Raw genomic sequence first — 20,378 nt, 5'->3', positions numbered from 1 at the left:
AAGATCACCCACAAATCACTAGTAAAAGACAAATGACCCAGTGAAAAATAATGGGCATATGCTGCTGTAATCTCAAAAAAAGGGCAGGGGAGCAAAAGATGTGAATAAACACTTTACAAAAGGAGTTATGTGAATGGCCACATTTATCATCAGAGGAATGCAGATTAAAACCACATGAAGCACTAGTTCTTCCAGAACTGCTCAATTTAAAACTGACAACATCAAATGTTAGCAAGGATATGAAGCAGCTAGATTCATAAACTGTTGGTGGTGCTGTAAAATGGTACCACCACTTTGGAAAACTGACAGTTTTTAAAGTTAAATGTGTATCTCTTCTGTTACTCAGCAGTTCCACTCCTAAGTATTAAATATTTACCAAAAGAAACAAAATTATGTCTAGAAAGCCTTATATTAGAATTTACTGTGCTGTTATTCATTGCAGCATTGTTTTATTCATTACGCATCATTTTTTTAATAGTAAAAGACTGAAAGCATCCTCGATGGCACATTAATAGGAAACCATTTAATTTATAGTCATTGCAATACTATCTAGCTGTAGAATAAAAAAAGAAAGTGAGAAAGAGTTTTTTTTTTTTTGAGATGGAGCCTCGCTCTGTCACCCAGACTGGAGTGCAGTGAGAGGGTTTTATGTATTGCTGTGCTTCTGAAATGTATTATTATCAAATGTAAAAAGCAGGATACAGTCCAGTATACATATGTATTTTTTAAATGTGTATGGATGTGCATAGAATATCTCTGAAGGTATATTAAAAAAAAAAGTTTCTTGTCAGTTGCCCCTGAGAAGAGTAAAATAAAGAAGATAAAGGGTCAGGTAAAAAAAGAGGAACTTTCCACAGTATACCCTTTTGTACCTTTTGAATTTTCTATCATATGAATGCGATGATATACAGAATATATACATACATATATATGTGTGTGTGTGTGTATATATATATATTTTTTTTTTTTTTAATCCTATGCTTAGAAATGCAGATTACAGATCAGAGAAATCGGAAATTTAAGAAGGTACAGTATTCTGAGCAGAGAGGTCTAAAATTGCTGATAAGAACATTTTAAATAATATGAACCTGATGTGCCCAATTGATTTATGGGATAATCTAAATCTTCCCAAATACTAAACAGGCTACATCAGAATCACCTGGAGAGCTTTGTCAAAATGCCTGGCCTCTAGTTCTGAGATTTTATTATTGTTCAATAGACCAGTACTAGGGCATGAACATTTTGTGTTCATTTTTATTTTTGTTTTTTTAACTTTTATTTTAGGCTTGGGGTACAAATGAAGATTTGTTACATAGGTAAACATGTATCACAGGGGTTTGTTGTACATATTATTTCATCACCCAGTTATGAAGCCCAGTACCCAATAGTGAGTTTTCTGCTCCTTTTCCTCCTCCCACCCTCCCCTCTCAAATAGACTCCAATGTCCGTTGTTTCCTTCTTTGTGTTCATATGTTCCTATTATTACCTCCCACTTCTAAGTAAGAACATGTGGTAGTTGATTTTCTGTTTCTGCATTAGTTTGCCAAGGATAATTGCCTCCATCTCCAATGGTTTGTGTTTAAAAGCTTCCAAGTGACTCCTGGCTAGCCAGCTGTGGAAACAACTGGACTAAAGCAAGACATGTCCTTACAAGCTTCCATTTGTTCCATGTTTTGGTCTTTCCTGGTTGAAGTTGTTTAGGAAGTACTGTGTTTGAGCTTGCTTTATGCATTCAGAAAACATTGGTCACCTATTTTATATATTATACGTCTATTATGTATGAGGTTTTTAATATATTTAGATCTGACCACAAGAATGTCACTTAGCTGTGCCCTTAGGGTTGTGGGTAACTTTGTCTTTAATGAGAAATCTGGAACATAGATGATGAATTTTTCCGTTGAATTAACTGAATGTTTTCTCTTCCCTACAGATTTCAGAACTTATATTTCCACCTCTTCCAATGTGGCACCCTTTGCCCAGAAAAAAACCAGGAATGTATCGAGGGAATGGCCATCAGAATCACTACCCTCCTCCTGTTCCATTTGGTTATCCAAATCAGGGAAGGAAAAATAAACCATATCGCCCAATTCCAGTGACATGGGGGGTACCTCCCCCTGGAATGCATTGTGACCGGAACCACTGGATTAATCCTCACATGTTAGCACCTCACTAGCTTCTTTTTTGATTGTGTTGGTGTCATGTTGAGAAAAAGGAAGAATAAACCTTACTACACATTCAAAGTTAAAAGTTCATACTAATAGTAGTGAAGTTAGATGGACCAAACCATCAAACTTATTTTTATAGAAGTTATTGAGAATAACCTTTCTTAAAAAATATATGCACTTTAGATATATTGATATAGTTTGAGAAACTTTATTAAAGTTAGTCAAGTGCCTAAGTTTTTAATATTGGACTTGAGTATTTATATATTGTGCATCAACTCTGTTGGATACGAGAACACTGTAGAAGTGGATGATCTGTTCTAGCACCTTTGAGCATTTACTTTATGGAGCGTATGTAAGTTATTTATACACAGGAAATCTATTTTATGTCGTTGTTTAAAAGAATTGTGTGAAATCATGTAGTTGCAAATAAAAACTAGTTTGAGGCATGACAATGCATGTTCTGTCGTGTGCATAAAAAGAAAAAGAACAGAGGGGGTATTTCCCTTCAGTATTTAACCAGATAGCAAAAACATTAAACAGAACGTAAGAATTTCAAAATTTCCTTTTAAAAAAATCACCTGTTTATTAATCATACTTTCCCTAAAATACCACATATCAAAATATGCATATGAAAAGTAGCCATTGAAAATACAATAAAACATCTTTTAACTATCAGTGTCACTATACATAGGGTTTTTTAAACTAAGAATTTGGTTGATAAGACATCTGACTTCCATGTCTAATGCCATTGCATGAAGTAGATGTGTTCTTACAAAGTCTTTACTAGAGGCCTAAAAGTCAAATAGTACAGTACTTCAGATTCTTCAGTAGTCCTTCATATTTATACAACTGTAGTTCCATCAGTCTTGTAAGGGTGCTTGAACTACAAAAAGAAAAGAGATATCTCTTTAAGAGTTGTTTTTTTCCCAAAGGCAAATTTTAAAAAACTAAGATCAGCAATACTTTCCCATCATCCTCATCTTTAAATTTAGTTTGACTTACCAGAAAAATTACAAGTTGCTAATAAATCATTGGATGGCCATGGCTATTCCACAAATTATTGTTATTTTTTAGGAATATAAATTCTATTGAAATACAAAATAGCACAAATCATAAAGGTATAGCTCAATAGTATACCTTTGTAAAGTCAGTTTTTAAAGTGTTTACAACTTCAGAAAACATTTTTAAATCTCAAAGACTTTTCTTTTTAATATTGTACTCTTTGTGAAGCTATGTATTTTTTCCTGAAATCTATAGTGATTGCCTATTCAAATGAGTATGTTTATTAATGTCACAAGGGAGATGTGTTTTATCAAGTTAATTTTTTTTTTAACCAAAGTTATCAAAAGAGAAAGGAAGAAAAATTGCTTTCAAAGTCATCACACTGCTTCCCTACGGATACTTGAGAGTTTTGTGGTGATAATGACAGATTTGTAGGTGATTGGTGTAAAGTTGGAAAGGTTCAAGTATATTTATCATGAAGTTAGCAGATAGCATTTTTTGTTGCTTTGCTTATAAGTAAATCAGTCCTCATCTGCAGGTTTCTTATCTATGTATTCAAACATGGATGGAAAATATTCAAAATAAAAGTAAACAAAATACAAATTTTAAAATATAACTATTTACATAACATTTACATTGCATTAGGTATCATAATCTAGACTTAAAGGATGTGCATTGGCTATATACAAATACAAGACTTTTTTTCCTCGGCGGGCGCCTGAGGAAAAAGCCGCAGCCTCAGGGCTCCTGCCACGTTTCCACAGCGCGTTACCTTCCCCCTCGGGTTGGGCAGCAGCCCCGCGGCTGAGATTGTGCTATTGCACTCTAGTCTGGGCAACAAGAGTGATACTCCATCTCAAAAAATAAATTTTAAAATATATGTACACTTTATTCATCGCAGAAACCATCACCCACTTCCAAATGTAATAGGCCATCTTCCACATTCCATTGTTTGTTCACATATAATGTTAAGGATAATATAAGGACAAAAGTGGAAGCATGTTTAACCCTTAACAAAAACAAATTCACCATAAGACTTGTAGCAGATACATCGCTGCAGTTAGGGTAGTTTGGTGTTTATTCCGTAAAGCACACAATCAGCACAAATAAAAGTACTGAATTTGTTTCTCCTTTCAAAAGAAATGCCTAGCTACAAAAACATAATCTTGGTCCCTGGTGGCCTAGTGGTTAGAAAAAGAAAAAACATAATCATGGAAGACTTTGTGCTTAAATTTCATCGTGCTTAAAAATACTAATTATAATTTCGACTAAAAAACATGTATATATGTATATATAAAATGTATAAAATATAAATCTATAGGGAATATGGGTAAAACATTTCTATCTAGACTAGAGGTTTAATAGGTAATTTCTATATATGATATTAACATTTTGACCAATAAATATATGATCACTAAGTAAGTACAAATTAAAACGTTTATTTTGGAAATCAAAATTAGTAATACTCAATATTGGTGAGGGTGTCAGGGGAAGCAGTCTCATAATGTTAATAGAGGTTTAAAGAGGGCAAGGCTGGGTGCAGTGGCTCACACCTGTAATCCCAGCATTTCGGGAGGCTGAGGAGGGTGGATCATGAGGTCGGTAGTTTGAGACCAGCCTGGCCAACATGGTGAAATCCCGTCTCTCCTAAAAAAAAAAAAAAATTCAAGGCTGGGTGCGGTGGCTCACGCCTATGCCTATAATCCCAGCACTTTGGGAGGCCGAGGCAGGTGGATCACCAGGTCAAGAGATCGAGACCATCCTGGTCAACATGGTGAAACCCTGTCTCTACTAAAAATACAAAAAATTAGTTGGGCATAGTGGCGGGTGCCTGTAATCCCAGCTACTCAGGAGGCTGAGGCAGGAGAATTGCCTGAACCCAGGAGGCGGAGGTTGCGGTGAGCCGAGATCACGCCATTGCACTCCAGCCTGGGCGACAAAAGCGAAACTCCGTCTCAAAAAAAAAAAAAAAGGCCATTTAGAATGTGGAAAAAATTTAAAATTTTCACAAAATGTGTAAAAGAAAATGAATTAATGTCACTATATACAAAAAACGTCCGTGTATAATTAAAGTAAATCATTTAGTGGAGCCAAATCAGTAAAGAAATGCAAATGGCTAAAAGCATTAAATGATGTGATTATGGCACATTAATGATGAGGGAACTATATAAATCGAGACCATATTTAGAACCGATGAAAAGGAGTAAATCGTCTATAAAATTATTGGCCACAAGAGGGCATCAGATTTCCTTTTCCAACTTCAAAGCTAAAGGTTAACTTTGCAAATAATCTAGCTTCTTTCTACATGAAAAGTGTTAGTGGTGGCCGGGTGCGGTGGCTCAGGCCTATAATCCCAGCACTTTGGGAGGCCGAGGTGGGTGGATCACGAGGTCAAGAGATCGAGACCATCCTGGTCAATGCGGTGAAACCCCATCTCTACTAAAAATGCAAAAATTAGCTGGGCATGGTGGTGCATGCCTGTAGTCCCAGCTACTCGGGAGGCTGAGGCAGGAGAATTGCTTGAACCCAGAAGCCGGAGGTTGCAGTGAGCCGAGATCATGCCATTGCACTCCAGTCTGGGTAGCAACAGCGAAACTCCATCTCAAAAAAAAAAAAAAAAGAAAGAAAGAAAGAAAAGTGTTAGTGGTTTCAGCGTAAGTCTTTCCTATGGGTCTACATGCAGAAATTGTCACCGATAATGGAGAATTTTAATATAGTATGTTATATTTATACAAAACAAACATTTCTTTATTATAATTATGTTTCTGTTAATAAAAGTAATATTATTTGTTTAAGAAAAGAAATAATGGCCAGACGCGGTGGCTCAAGCCTGGAATCCCAGCACTTTGGGAGGCCGAGGTGGGTGGATCACAAAGTCAAGAGATCGAGACCATCCTGGCCAACATGGTGAAACTTCATCTCTACTAAAAATACAAAAACTAGCTGGGTGTAGTGGTGCCCGTCTGTAGTCCCAGCTACTCGGGAGGCTGAGGCCGGAGACTCACTTGATCTCAGGAGGTGGAGATTGCAGTGAGCTGAGATTGTGCCACTGCACTCCAACCTGGTGACGAAGTGAGACTCTGTCTCAAAAAAGAAGAAATAGATACCTAGAAGCACAAAGACAGATAATCAAAATCACCTACCATCCCTCCAGCAGAGATAATCACTGTTAATATTTGAATGCATGGGGGAGTTTTTACTTTATATACTCCTATACTGTTATATTATTATATAAAATATATTCATTTTATGGTCACACAATTTGAAACCATGGAATGTTTTCTTATGGAATTGATTTTTCCCCTAAAACATGATATTTTATAGTTTCAGGGTATTCATATGTATGTGCTGTAATTGATTTAACAAATCTTTATTACTAGATTTTAAGCTACAGATCTCTTTCAGAAATGTCTTTTCAATCATATATCTCAATGCATACCAATGTCGATGGTGTTGGAATAGACAAGTTAATCTCAGAACTTCCAACTTTGTGAATTCACACATAAAAAATATAGACAACATATTTTTTAGAATCAATTTTATAAAGCCGTAAAATTCGAAGGAAAATAGTGTGATTTTGTTTTACTAAATTTGATGGGAAAAGCAAACATTGCTTTTGCATCTTACACATCATCCACCACTTCGAAAGAAGTGATAAAATACTCTGATTGAAAATGAAAATGTGTTTAACATTTTTGAACTTTGTCTAAAGTGACTGTAACATGAAAATATAAAGTCAATTTTGTTATTCCAGTTTTTTTGTTTGTTTGAGACGTTGTCTCTGTCACCCCCGCTGGAGGGCAGTGATTTGATCTCCGCTCACTGCAACCTCCGCTTCCCGGGTTCAAGCGATTCTCCTGCTCCTCAGCCTCCCAAGTAGCTGGGATTACAGGCTCCAGCTGTGGGTCAAGACGGCCGGGGGGAGACCTATGTTAATTCTAGCTAAATAAGTATGACGTTGATTGGCTTACAGTGCACAAAGTTTATACACCGAACTAAGTTATATTATTGGTGCAGTTAATTAGAAATCAAAATGGCGACAGGAGGCCTAAGGTAAAGACCAGCGGAGAGCTCAGTAACACCGGGGAACACCTCGGGGTGGTTGCAGAGCAGGAAATACTGCTCTGGTCCCACAAATGCCTTCGGAAATACTGCTCTGGTCCCACAAATGCCTTCTCAACATAGAGACTGTAAGAGGACCTCGTAAAGAGGGCCTATGCAAAGACCTCTGAGAAGGGAGGTGACCTCTGCTCACAAGATCTGGGGGGATCTTTGCAGAAGGGAGCTGGCAAGGAGGAGAAAAGCCTTGCAGGGCAGAGATCACGGAAGGCCTCAGGCTCTGCCTAATTTCTCGGAATTTGGAGTGATTTTAATTGCTCTATGTCCTCAATGCTCGGGAGATAAAAGCCCCTTGATGCATTGGGAGTGGTCAGATCAGGTGGCTCCTAAATCGCTATACTTCTGATGCAGCCGCGCCCTGATAACAATAGGTGGTAAACTCACAGTACTAGTTTAGCATGTCTTAGAAGGCTCTCAAGTGCTGTTAAATGCTCAGAGCAATTCTTTAGCGTGTTTTAGAAGGATCTCAAGTGCTCTCCCCACGCTGGCTATCTCATCTACTCCTTTACCCTCCCTTTCCACAAACGCCCATAAGATCAATGAGTTTGTGCACACAGTAAAAGTGTTTAGAGCCCAGAGCTCGGGGCCAACGAGGTAGCCACACTTGCGTTGGTCCCCTGGACCCCTGCTGTAACTTCGACTCTTGTGTCTCTTTGCTTCCTTTTCTCAATCCCTTGTCACCGCCGGGACTAAGGGCACCCATGTATGGAGTTGGGCTGGTTCGCAACACCCGCCACCACGGCCAGCTAATTTTTTTTTTATTTTTAGTCGAAACGGGGTTTTACTATGTTGGTCAGGCTGATCTCAAACTCCTGACCTTGTGATCCGCCCGCCTCCGGCTTCCAAAGTGCTGGGATTACAGGCGTGAGCCACGGCGCCCATTCTAGGGGCAGGACTTTTTTTTTAACTTTCAGGTTCGTAAGATGTCCAAATACCTTAGGAACCATTTGAAAGTTTGCAATACAGAATAACCAAAGTTGTGAATGCAGGATGGCACAATGATGTGTACATTTTAAAAAATTTATTTACTTATTTATTTTTGAGACTGAGTCTCGCTCTGTCACCCAGCTGGAGTGCAGTGGCACAATCTCGGCTCACTGCAACTTCCACCTCCCGGGTTCAAGTGATTGATTCTCTTGCCTCAGACTCCTGAGTAGCTGGGACTACAGGCGCGCGCCACCACACCCAGCTAATTTTTTTGTATTTTTAGTAGAAACGGGGTTTCACCATGTTGGCCAGGATGGTCTCGATCTCCTGACCTCGTGATCCACTCACCTTGGCCTCCCAAAGTGCTGGCATGAGCCACCACGCCCTGTGTACATTACTACAACACTTTTTTTAAAAGATGATCTTTACATTGCTGTTACAGACCAAAATAAATAAAATAAATTAAAAAGCCATAGCTACGTCTTTAATAAAAATCATCACTTATTGATGGGTTAATAGCAGCCAAATGCTGTGCTAGGTGCTTACATGTACTACCTCATGTATGTTCTTGAGCTATATACAGTTTGTTTCTCATTTGTTCAGTGGCTGAGCCAGGACAACCTCTAACTCCAGAATCCAAACTCTTAACCATTACATTCACTGCTTCTAACAGAATCCTTTCATTTGTCTTTTTTTTTTTTGAGACAGAGTCTCACTCCGTCGCCAGGCTGGAGTGCAGTGGCGCGATCTCGGCTCACGGCAACCTCCTCCTCCCGGGTTCAAGCAATACTCCTGCCTCAGCCTCCGGAATAGCTGGGATTACAGGCGCGCGCCCACCTTATTTTTGTATTTTTAGTAGAGGCGGGCTTTCACAGTGTTGACCAGGATGATCTCTATCTCTTGACCTCGTGATCCGCCTGCCTCGGCCTCCAAAAGTGCTGGGATTACAGGCGTGAGCCACCGCGCAGGCTCATTTATCTTGAATTACGAGTAAGCACAAATATTTCCCACCTGAGTTGTTTGCACACAAACCAAAAAACCCAGGAATGAGCATGTCCTACACATGCAAGCCTCAAAAGCATTAACCTGTGGCTATAACGGATCCCTTTCTAGCACAGCAACAAAAGGGAGAAAGGGGGTTAAGAACCATTCTGTGTGAGGTACTACATCCATGAGAAGCCCTGTACATCCATTACAAGGTAATTTTAACAGAGATGGGACAAGATCATAATGGGGTCTTTCTGGTAAATTGTCCTCAAAGAAAGGATCCAAAAAGGAATCCCATGTGGTAACTGCAACAGTGCTGAATTTAAAATCTTTTTAAGATATTTCTTCTTCTTCAGCCTTTGAGCAAACTCAGACAGAGGATTATACATGTATTTCTTAGTTAACATTTGAGTATTTGATCATCAAAATGTTTGTTCACTGATACCAGGAGGAGCAGAGTGGATTGTAGAGTGTGTGTGTCAGCATGGCCAAATCCGATGGCTATTTTGGATGAGAGGGTGTTGTAGTTCAAGTATTGCTCTGGTGCCAAAATGGATGATGTGCAAAAGTAATTCATGGATGTTGGAGAAAAACTGAAAACAACCACCCCAAGTTAATCTCTTAAATGTGGCATATCTTTCTTATAATTACTATAGACATTTAAAACATTTTTAACATTTAAAATAGCCTATGGACATTTCTTTCTTTTTTTTTTTTTTTGTAGAACTTTAACTGTTATTTAAATTTCTTCACTTAACTGTACCACAAATCTTTTGTGTATAACATTATAAGAAGTTTAAATCCGCTGGGCGCGGTGGCTCATGCCTATATCCCAGCATTTAGGGAGGCCGAGGCGGGTAGATCACGAGGTCAAGAGATCGACCATCCTGGTCAACAAGGTGAAAACCCAGTCTCTACTAAAAATACAAAAACTAGCTGGGCATGGTGGTGCGCACCTGTAGTCCCAGCTACTCGGGAGGCTGAGGCAGGAGAATTGCTTAAACCCAGAAGGCGGAGGTTGCGGTGAGCTGAGATCGTGCCATTGCACTCCAGCCTGGGTAACAAGAGCGAAACTCCGTTTCAAGAAAAAAAAGAAAAGAAGTTTAAATCAAATCTATATATACACACACTCATAAAGCTCTCTTGGTCTACTATAGAGTGGATCTTTACGTTGCCCTGAACACAGCAGATAGTATCTTTTAATTGACAAGGCAGAGATTACGTTTCCTCTCACGTAATTATTTAGTTTTACTTTGTGTTCTCTTATTACTGTGAACACATAAAATCTTCCCTCCTTGTCAGATGAAAAGACTGGTGAATGTCGGAGGACTATGATTTTCCAACAGGTTACAAATTGCAGTCACTGATATCTTTTTTACCATGTTCTCTCATCCCAGAATCTCAAGGTCATTCTCCTGTTCCCAAAAAATTCTCTCATTGTTGACAGTTCTGGGACTGTGCAAGAAGAAAAATGTCTTACTTAGCAACATTAAAAGAGCATAGTGCCAGCAGCCAACATTGAACTTGGGATAATGTGTGACAGCTGACCTAACATGTAACCTAGACACATCTTTTCAAATGCAAGATAACTCATTTTCTTCATTAGTTCATATTGATTCCATAAAACTGCTCTTGGCAAAAACTCCAGCAATTTGAAAGAAACCAAAGATAAATCAAGGAGACACACTGTTATGGGGATACATGTGGCAGTGGCTTGATTTGAACATAGCCAGAGCTGCTACAATTATTATTATCAACAAAGATAAACTGGCCAGGTGCCTGTAATTCCAGCACTTTGAGAGGCTGAGGCGGGCAGACCACCTGAGATTCGGAGTTCAAGACCAGCCTGGCCAACATGGTGAAACGCCATCTCTACTGAAAATACAAAAATTAGCCAGGTATGGTGGTGGGTGCCTGTAATCTCAGCTACTCAGGAGGCCGAGACAGGAGATTACTGGTGTGAGCCACTGTGTCTAGTCCTACAAATGGTTTTTAAACAAAGGAAAAGATGCTCAATTGAGGAAATTGAAAGGGAGGTAGACTTTTAAACCATATGATAATTTTCTCTTGCCATCAGGAAAGATCAAGAAGTTGGATAAGAGTATGGGGAAGATTTTCAGGGCATAAGCACGCTCACACACTGAAAGCATAAGCCGCCACAACACTTAGGATGCTGTTTCAATAATAGCTATCAAATACTTGTCTGTAGCTCCTCTTTTAGAAATTTATTTTAAAGATATATTTAGGGCCGGGTGTGGTGGCTCATGCCTGTAATCCCAGCACTTTGGGAGGCCGAGGCGGGTGGATCACGAGGTCAAGAGATCGAGACCATCCTGGTCAACATGGTGAAACCCCATCTCTACTAAAAATACAAAAATTAACTGGGCATGGTGGCACAGCCTGTAGTCACAGCTACTTGGGAGGCTGAGGCAGGAGAATTGCCTGAACCCAGGAGGCGGAGGTTGTGGTGAGCCGAGATTGTGCCATTGCACTCCAGCCTGGGTAACAAGACTGAAAAACTCCATCTCAAAAAAAAAAGATATATTTATACATATGCAAAATGACATATAGATAGATAGATAGATTATAATTTTATTTATTATACCAGAAGGATGGGATTAATTTAAATGACCATCAGTTGGAAAAAGATTACATACATTATAGTGTATCACTTTGATGTAATACTACACAGTTTTGGGGGGAAAAAAGTTTGCTTTGTACAGAAGACAGTAGATACAAAGTAAATACAGAATGACCCAAGAGCAGTTGTTCAATTAAAAACAAGTTTGTGGCCTAGCAAGGTGTCTCATGCCTGTAATCTCAGCTGTTTGGGAGGCTGAGGCAGGAGGATCACTTGAGCACAAGAGTTCAAGACCAGCCTGGACAACATAGTGAGACCTCCTCCCTACATAAAAATTAAAGTTTAGCCAGGTGTGATGGTATGTGCCCATAGTTGTAGCTACTTGGAAGGACGAGGTGGGAGGATTGCCTGAGCCCTGGAGGTTGAGGCTGCAGTGAGCCGCGATCGCACTTCTGCACTCCAGTCTGGGAGACAGAGCAAGACCCTGTCTCAAGAAAAAAAAACTGTACAAAACTTTATTTTTTAAAAAAATACATGTATATGCAAGTATAAGGATAGAGTAAGTGTAATAGTGGAGGGTCAGATGTAAAATTGAAAAGCTGCTCAACGTATGGTTTAGACTTTAATCTTTATTTATTTTTGGTTTTGAGACAAGGTCTCACTCTGCCACGTAGGCCGGAGTTCAGTGGCGTGACCACAACTCACTGCAGCCTTGACCTCCTCAGGCTCAGGTGATCCTCCTACCTCAGCCTCCCAAGTATCTGGTAATCACCACCACACTCAGCTAATTTTTGTATTTTTAGTAGAGACAGGTTTCACCACGTTGGCCAGGCTGGTCTCAAGTGACTCCTGGGCTCAAGTGACTCTTGGGCTCAAGTGATCTGCCTGCCTTGGCCTCCCAAAGTCCTGGGATTATTGGCGTTAGCCACCACGCCTGGCTTGGACTTTAATCTTTAAATAAATTGGAAGTTGCCTAGGAAAGCTTTTGAGCAAGAGAGTGAATATAAGCATTTTAAGAAAGTTAACCTAGAAGTGAGAGTTTTTGTCAACTCATGTCTAGGAGAACATAGGTAACTGTAGAGGCAAATAAATGGCTGTTTCCATAATCAGATGGATTCATATTTCTTTTCTAAAGTGGGCCGGGGCCAGGAATGGTGGCTCATACCTGTAATGCCTCTGGGAGGCAAAGGCAGAAACTGCTTGAGGCCAGGAGTTTGAGACCAGCCTAGGTAACATAGCAAGACCCCATCTCTATAAAAAATAAATAAATAAAATGGGCTGGGCACAGTGGTTCAGGCCTGTAAATACCAGCACTTTGGGAGGCTGAAGTGGGCAGATGATGAGGTCAGGAGTTCAAGACCAGCCTGATCAACATCATGAAACACTGTCTCTACTAAAAACACAAAAATTTGCTGGGCATAGTGGCGTGCACCTGTAGTCCCAGATACTTAGGAGGCTGAGGCAGGAGAGTCACTTGAACCCAGGAGGCAGAGGTTGCAGTGAGCTGAGATCACGCCACTGCACTCCAGCCTGGGTGACAGAGTGAGTCTCTGTCTCAAAGCAACAACAACAACAACAACAAATCAAAATTTTATATATGTATAAAATGGTCCATCACCTCTTCATGTCTTCCTGAGGTTAGATGCATCCAAATCCTTTACATGCAGTAGTAAATGAATTGGAAAGATTGTTTCTTTTTATAAAATGCAACAGGAATGGAACAAATCATGCCTTCATACAAGCATACTTTTCTTTTTTTTTTGAGACGGAGTTTCGCTCTTTTCACCCAGGCTGGAGTGCAATGGCACGATCTTGGCTCACCGCAACCTCCGCCTCCTGGGTTCAGGCAATTCTCCTGCCTCAGCCTCCGAAGTAGCTGGGACTACAGACACGTGCCACCATGCCCAGCTAATTTTTAGTATTTTTAGTAGAGATGGGGTTTCACCATGTTGACCAGAATGGTCTCGATCTCTTGACCTCGTGATCCACCCGCCTCGGCCTCCCAAAGTGCTGGGATTACAGGCTTGAGCTACCGCGCCCGGCCACAAGCATACTTTTATTGAGCACTTTGTCAGCCAAGCCCTAAATGGCCAGCGGGACAAGTTTGTGATTCAAATGTCACCAGCACCTGATCACCATTCAAGGACTGCTTTCTGTGTTCTAAGCCTCTTCTCTCTCCCAATTCTTCATCCCAAATTTCCTAAATTTCATCTCCTTTTTCTCTTCTTACCCTACCCCACCACTGCCAACTCACCTATACGTCATAAAGAAAAGTGAGAGAGACCAGCTAATATCATCCTATCCATAGTCACAAATGTATAAATCTGCATCCAACTCTCTCACTTTCTGACATCCATCTCTGAAGAAAAAGTTTTCCTTCCCCTCAAGTTAATCCCTCTCTTAAACTCTCCATTCCACGTTGGCCCCTTCTTTCCACAGCCTACATTCTTTATGCTTGCATCTCTCTTACCTTAATCTAATCTTTGCCCTACTCTAGTTACTGTGCCCTCAGGTTTTTTCCTTCCCTTCGCCACTAAGGACCTTGAAAGAATCTAATAAGAGTTTTTATATTGGGTCTTACGAATGAGATGATCAGATGTCTCAGGAACTAGTGGGGATCTGGTAAAGAGGGGCTGTGGAGAGGCAAAGAGAAGATAAACAATAACCATTTCATCTCATATGATTTGAACTTCTCATAGGATTTTGTTTGAGACAGGTACATGCAAAATGTATTGCTTCCTTAGATTTCTTAATTTTTTTTTTTAAGACAAGGTGTCTCGCTCTGTTACCCAGGCTGGTGTGCAGTAGCGCCATCATGGCTCACTGTAGCCTAACCCTTTGGACTCAAGCAGTCCTCTGACCTCAGCCTCCTGAGTAGCTGGGACAATAGGCACGTGCCACCATGCCTGGCTAATTTTTGTATTTTTTGTAGAGATGGGGTTTTGCCATGTTGGCCAGACTGGTCTCGAACTCCTGGGTTCTGCCTGCCTTGGCCTCCCAAAGTGCTGAGATGAGAGGGGTGAGCCACTGCGCCCAGCCCTGCTTCCTTAGATTTCATTCATGCTTTAATCCACTGTACTAAGTGGTGACCCAACCATCCTACCAGAACTGGTCCATTATCATTTACAATTTCATTTTCTTTTTTTTTTTTGAGATGGAGTTTCGCTCTTGTTACCCAGGCTGGAGTGCAGTGGCGCAATCTTGGCTCATGGAAACCTCTGCCTCCTGGGTTCAGGCAATTCTCCTGCCTCAGCCTCCTGAGTAGCTGGGATTACAGGCATGCACCAACATGCCCAGCTAATTTTTTATATTTTTAGTAGAGATGGGGTTTCACCATGTTGACCAGGATGGTCTAGATCTCTTGACCTGGTGATCCACCCACCTCAGCCTCCCAAAGTGCTGAGATTACAGGCGTGAGCCACCATGCCCAGCTACGATTTCATTTTCATAGTTGCTTTTTCTTAGTTCTTTCGTGCCCCAGGGCACCAATTTGGGTCTTCTCACTCTACACACTCTTACCGAGTGATTTCACCATATGCCTTTTGCCTAGAATGGCCAGAACTTATCACCACACACCTGTTAGTTTAGCTATTAGACAGACAAAGCAAACCCAAAGTTAAGTGTTGGTGAAAATGTGGAGAAACTAGAACCCTTGTACATTGCTGGTGGTAATGTAAATTATGCCCTTATAGAAAACAGTATGGAGGTTCCTCAAAAAATTAAAAATAGAACTACCCCATGATCCAGCAATCCTACTAATCTTTCAATATTTTCAGAAGAACTGAAATCAAGATACTGAAGAGATATTTGCACTTCTAAGTTCATCGCAGCATTATTCACAATAGTCAAGATGTAGAAACAACCTAAATTTTGATAGATGGATGGATAGATAAAGAAAATGGTGTCTAAATACAATGGAATATTAGCCTTTAAAAAAAAGTCCTGCTATATCCAAATTGAATGAAGCTGGAGGACGTTTTGCTAAGTAAAATAAGGCAGTCTCAGGGCACAAATATTGCATAAAATCGCTTTTATGAGGTATAGAAAATAGTCACATAAAATAGAAGCAGAGGGTAGGATATGCCAGGAGCAACAGGGAGGGAGAAATGGGGAACTGCTATTCAACAGGTAAAAAGTTTCAATTACGCAAGATGATTAAGTTCTCGTGTTAAATGCTTTGACCACAATTAAAAAAAAAGACTGAAAGTTCACTTTTTCCCTTATCAGGTTTCTTAAATTGTAGTCTAGAGATCAATGTATTCATTAAAAAAAAAAAAAAAAAAAAAAAAAAACTTGCAGAATCGTTTGACACGTAAGAAAAAGTAGTTTCACTTAAATTTCATTTTGTTTGTCCTAATAACCCATTGTCCTAATACCTGTGCTCTGAATGCTCAAAAGAATGAAGAAGGCTCGAGGAATGCAACATTACATATGACAGAAAATTTAAAACAATCTCTAGGTCCAAAAATAAGAAAATGATGAGTTATGGAACTTCAACTTAATGAAACATTATGCTTCATCACAACAGGGTAAGATGTTTATGATACAACATTAAGTAGCAAAAACATTAGAGAACATGCAGTTTAAAAAATACGTATATATATTTAAATACGCCAAAAGTAAAATAGGACAGATGGGTTTTAGTGATGATGTCGGATGAAATATTTTAAAATTCATTTACTATTGGTCACAGTGTTATTTTGAAGGAAACAATTTTTTTTTTTTGAGACAAGGTCTCACTCTATAGCCCAGGCTGGAGTGCAGAGGCATACTCACAGCTCACTGCAGCCTTGACCTCCTGAGCTCAAGTGATCCTCTCACCTTAGCCTTGCAAAAATAGCTGAACTACAGGCATGTGCCACCACATCCAGCTGATTTTTGTATTTTCCGTAGAGACGGGGTTTCACTAATGTTGCCTAGGCTGGTTTTGAACGCCTAGGCTTAAGCGATCCACACTCCTTGTCCTCCCAAAGTGCTGGGATTATAAGTGTGAGTTACTGTGGGTGGTGGCTGGAAAACAATTTTCTTTTTTAATATTTCACAATTAAGTCAAATGAAAATCAAATTTGAATTTGCATAACCAGTGAGTTAAACACATCCTGGCTTATAGAGACAAACTATTTCAATAGTTCTTATTACTGGTAGGTATTTCTTTTTTTTTTTTGAGACGGAGTTTTGCTGTTGTTACCCAGGGTGGAGTGCAATGGCACGATCTCGGCTCACCACAACCTCCGTCTCCTGGGTTCAAGCAATTCTCTTGCCTCAGCCTCCTAAGTAGCTGGGACTACAGGTGCACGCCACCATGCCCAGCTAATTTTTGTATTTTTAGTAGAGACGGGGTTTCACCATGTTGACCAGGATGGTCTTGATTTCTTGATCTCGTGATCCACCCGCCTCGGCCTCCCAAAGTGCTGGGATTATAGGCGTGAGCCACCGTGCCCGGCCAGGTATTTCTATCTAACACAGTAAATGATGTCACACATTATAGCAGTACTGGCGTATATCCTAGGATTTTGGAGATAATGTAAATAGCATGGAAATGTACCATATTTAACTATAAACATAGTGCATATATATATATATATATATATATATATATATATATACACACACACACACACACTAGTCAAGTGCAGAAGTGAGAAGGAGCAAAAGAGTAGAACAAAGAGTTTGATTTGTGACTGTGAACAATTGAGATACCTTGCTATTTTTGGACCTGCTGGTTCTGCTTTTCATTGAACAGTGACAGAGAAGGTGTAAGCAGAGACACTTCTTTTTCTCATGGTTAGTACATAACACCAAGGCACTACTTCGGAGCTACCATAAAAATCCCAAAGGCAGGATAACCATCTTACTGTGCAATCCAAGATACTTTTGAGGGCACTTTGCTGTTATTAATTACACTGAGGTAACAGACCTAACACTGCCCCGGGAAAAGTGGGATAGTCACCATATTATATTAGTGAGATAGGATGCCAATATTACTAGTATAATAAAAGAATCGGGCCAGGCGCGGTGGCTCAAGCCTGTAATCCCAGCATTTTGGGAGGCCGAGGCGGGTGGATCATGAGGTCAAGAGATCGAGACCATCGTGGTCAACATGGTGAAACCCTGTCTCTACTAAAAATATAAAAAATTAGCTAGGCATGGTGGCGTGTGCCTGTAATCCCAGCTACTCGGGAGGCTGAGGCAGGAGAATTGCCTGAACCCAGAAGGCGGAGGTTGCGGTGAGCCGAGATCGCGCCATTGCACTCCAGCCTGGGTAACAAGAGCAAAACTCCGTCTCAAAATAATAATAATAATAATAATAATAATAATAATAATGCTAAGAGCTAACACTTAATTGAGCACTGACCAGGTGCCAGCCTATACACCTGACATATGTTAACAGCAATCCCATAAAAATTGGGATACTACAAGGTAGATACTATTACCCTATTTTATTCATGATAAAGGAGCATAGAAAGGTTAAGTGGTTTGTCTGAGGTCATCCAGTTAGTAAGCAGTGAAGCCAGAGATGGAACCAAAGTTGGCTGTCTCCCAAGCTCCCTTTACAGTGTTATCCTGTCCAAAGTATTTTTATTGGGTTCCCCATGTCCTTGCCAACAGCCTAGTAAGCACTTAGTGAATTTACACCAAATTAAATTTGCTCAATCAATGGAACAATGGAACCCTGTTGGCCATTTTTCTTTTTTCCTCCTTTCCAAAGCCCTTAAAAACTTTGTTTTTTTTTAGATGGAGACTCGCTCTATTGCCCAGGCTGGAGTGCAGTGGTGATCTCGGCTCACTGCAACCTCTGCCTCCTGGGTTCAAGCAACTCTCCTGCCTGCCTCAGCCTCCTGAGGTCCTAATTCAATATGACTGGTGTCCTTAAAAAAATGGAAATGTATACACAGTGACAGACATGCATAGAGGGAAGAGAGATGAAGGAAATAACCACCTACAAGCCAAAGACAGAGGTCTGGAGCAGATCCTTCCCTCACATACCTCAGAAAGAAGCAATCTTGCCAACACCTCGAGTTTGGACTTCTAACTCCAGAATGATAACAAATTTCTGTTCTAAGCAGTTTGTAGCAATTTGTTATAGCTAATACAGTCACCTGTGGAAATTACTTGTAAATGACTAGGCATTCCAGAAGACTACTCATTTAAAGACTTTGACATAATACTCTCCAGGTTTTCTGGAAAGCTAAAATCTAAGACATTGTGTTAGGTATTTTAGCAGGTTTTTTTTTTTTTTTTCAACCACACTAAAAGTCTGCAATTTTGTGAAGCCCGAGGGGAAAAAAAACTTAACCTGAGTGCCTCAGCATGGAAACCTGCAAAGGGTTTCACCAGCATTCAGAGGCTCCCAAAGTTGGTTAATTATTGAAGTAATCTGGAAGAGAACAATCACAATCAGTGATTTCTCCCTAGACCTACTCAGCGGGAATCCCTAAGGAGGGCTTTTATAAGCATTTCTAAAATGCTTCTTATAATAATGAATTTTATGTGTTTACTCCTATTGAGTCAGGTAACTCAATGCTGTATTTGGGCAAGTTCTCTCTTCAAGCCAAGGGCAACCTTTCCCCTGAGATGGAGTCTCACTCTTGTTGCCCAGGCTGGAGTGAAATGGCACGATCTCAGCTCACCACAACCTCCACCTCCACCTCCCATGTTCAAGCAATTCTGCCTCAGCCTCCCCAGTGGCTGGTATTACAGGCTTGTGCCACCACGCCCAGCTAAGTTTGTATTTTTAGTAGAGACAGGGTTTCTCCATGTTGGTAAGCTGGTCTCAAACTCCCGACCTCAGGTGATCTGCCCTCCTTGGCCTCCCAAAGTGCTGGGATTATAGGTGAGCCACCGCACCCACCGATACTGCCTTTTTGACGGGACCAGGCTAGGTGCTTTGCAGAATATATGATGCATAGTTAATCAACACATATTTGCCCCTAGTGTCCATAGTTTTCTTACTAAATATCCACTCAGCATTTACTGAGCAATTTGGAAGTCAAAGAGTTAGGCAATGGGGACCGAGGTAGGTAAATCACCGTCAGACTCCTGAAGGAGGTATATCAATCATGTGGAACAATCAGAATGCAAAGGTTTTGTGCCATTAAACACCTGTACTGACATTGAGGAGGGCCCAGAAGTACCTCTAATTTAGGAGAAACTAACAGCTTCTTTTTGTATAGTTACCTTAGAGTAGCAACTTTTTTTCACCTATAAATATTTAACACAATTTAAAAATCGTATAAGAAACAAAGTATGTTTGATTTATACTTTGGAAATACCAGCAAAAAAACTGAGCTTAGTTTCTTGGACTAGCTTCTTTATATTTTTCACTCTTCGTGTTATTGCATCTTGAAATTATCTTTGATTATACCTTAGACTTACACTATTCTTATTGAATAATAAATTACTTCATACCCAATGTTGTCTCAATTGAATCAGCTTTACCATGTGATTTAATTAACCAGAAATATGATCTGGCCATTAGAGCTGTAAGATTAAAATATGGTCTAAATTAAAGGCATTTAATTATTCTCAGTTTCACTTAGCATATTTTACTATAATCTCGATTCCTTGAAAGTTTGTGTAGCATTATCAGCATCCCA

At 40.1% G+C, this 20,378-nt stretch overlaps 2 protein-coding genes across 6 annotated transcripts in view; one reads left to right on the top strand and one right to left on the bottom strand.

The window, feature by feature from the left end:
- Positions 1-2,611, top strand: part of BTG3 (BTG anti-proliferation factor 3) — a 52,499-nt gene extending 49,888 nt beyond the window's left edge. For all 5 annotated transcript variants that reach the window (XM_078358587.1, XM_008986506.5, XM_002761323.6 and 2 more), the window contains one exon: positions 1,931-2,611. In XM_078358587.1, coding sequence (XP_078214713.1) covers positions 1,931-2,173 — 243 coding nt within the window. In that variant the 3' untranslated portion in view covers positions 2,174-2,611. The remainder of the gene's footprint in view (positions 1-1,930) is intronic.
- CXADR (CXADR cell adhesion molecule) overlaps positions 1,241-20,378 on the bottom strand; it is a 70,534-nt gene continuing 51,396 nt past the window's right edge. Inside the window, exon 8 of the mRNA XM_008986507.5 lies at positions 1,241-3,048. Within this exon, the coding sequence (XP_008984755.1) occupies positions 3,007-3,048 (42 nt within the window). The 3' untranslated portion in view covers positions 1,241-3,006. The remainder of the gene's footprint in view (positions 3,049-20,378) is intronic.

The sequence above is a fragment of the Callithrix jacchus genome, chromosome 21 (assembly GCF_049354715.1).
Source record: "Callithrix jacchus isolate 240 chromosome 21, calJac240_pri, whole genome shotgun sequence".
NCBI lineage: Eukaryota > Metazoa > Chordata > Mammalia > Primates > Cebidae > Callithrix > Callithrix jacchus.
This window is presented reverse-complemented; position numbering and strand designations above follow the sequence as displayed.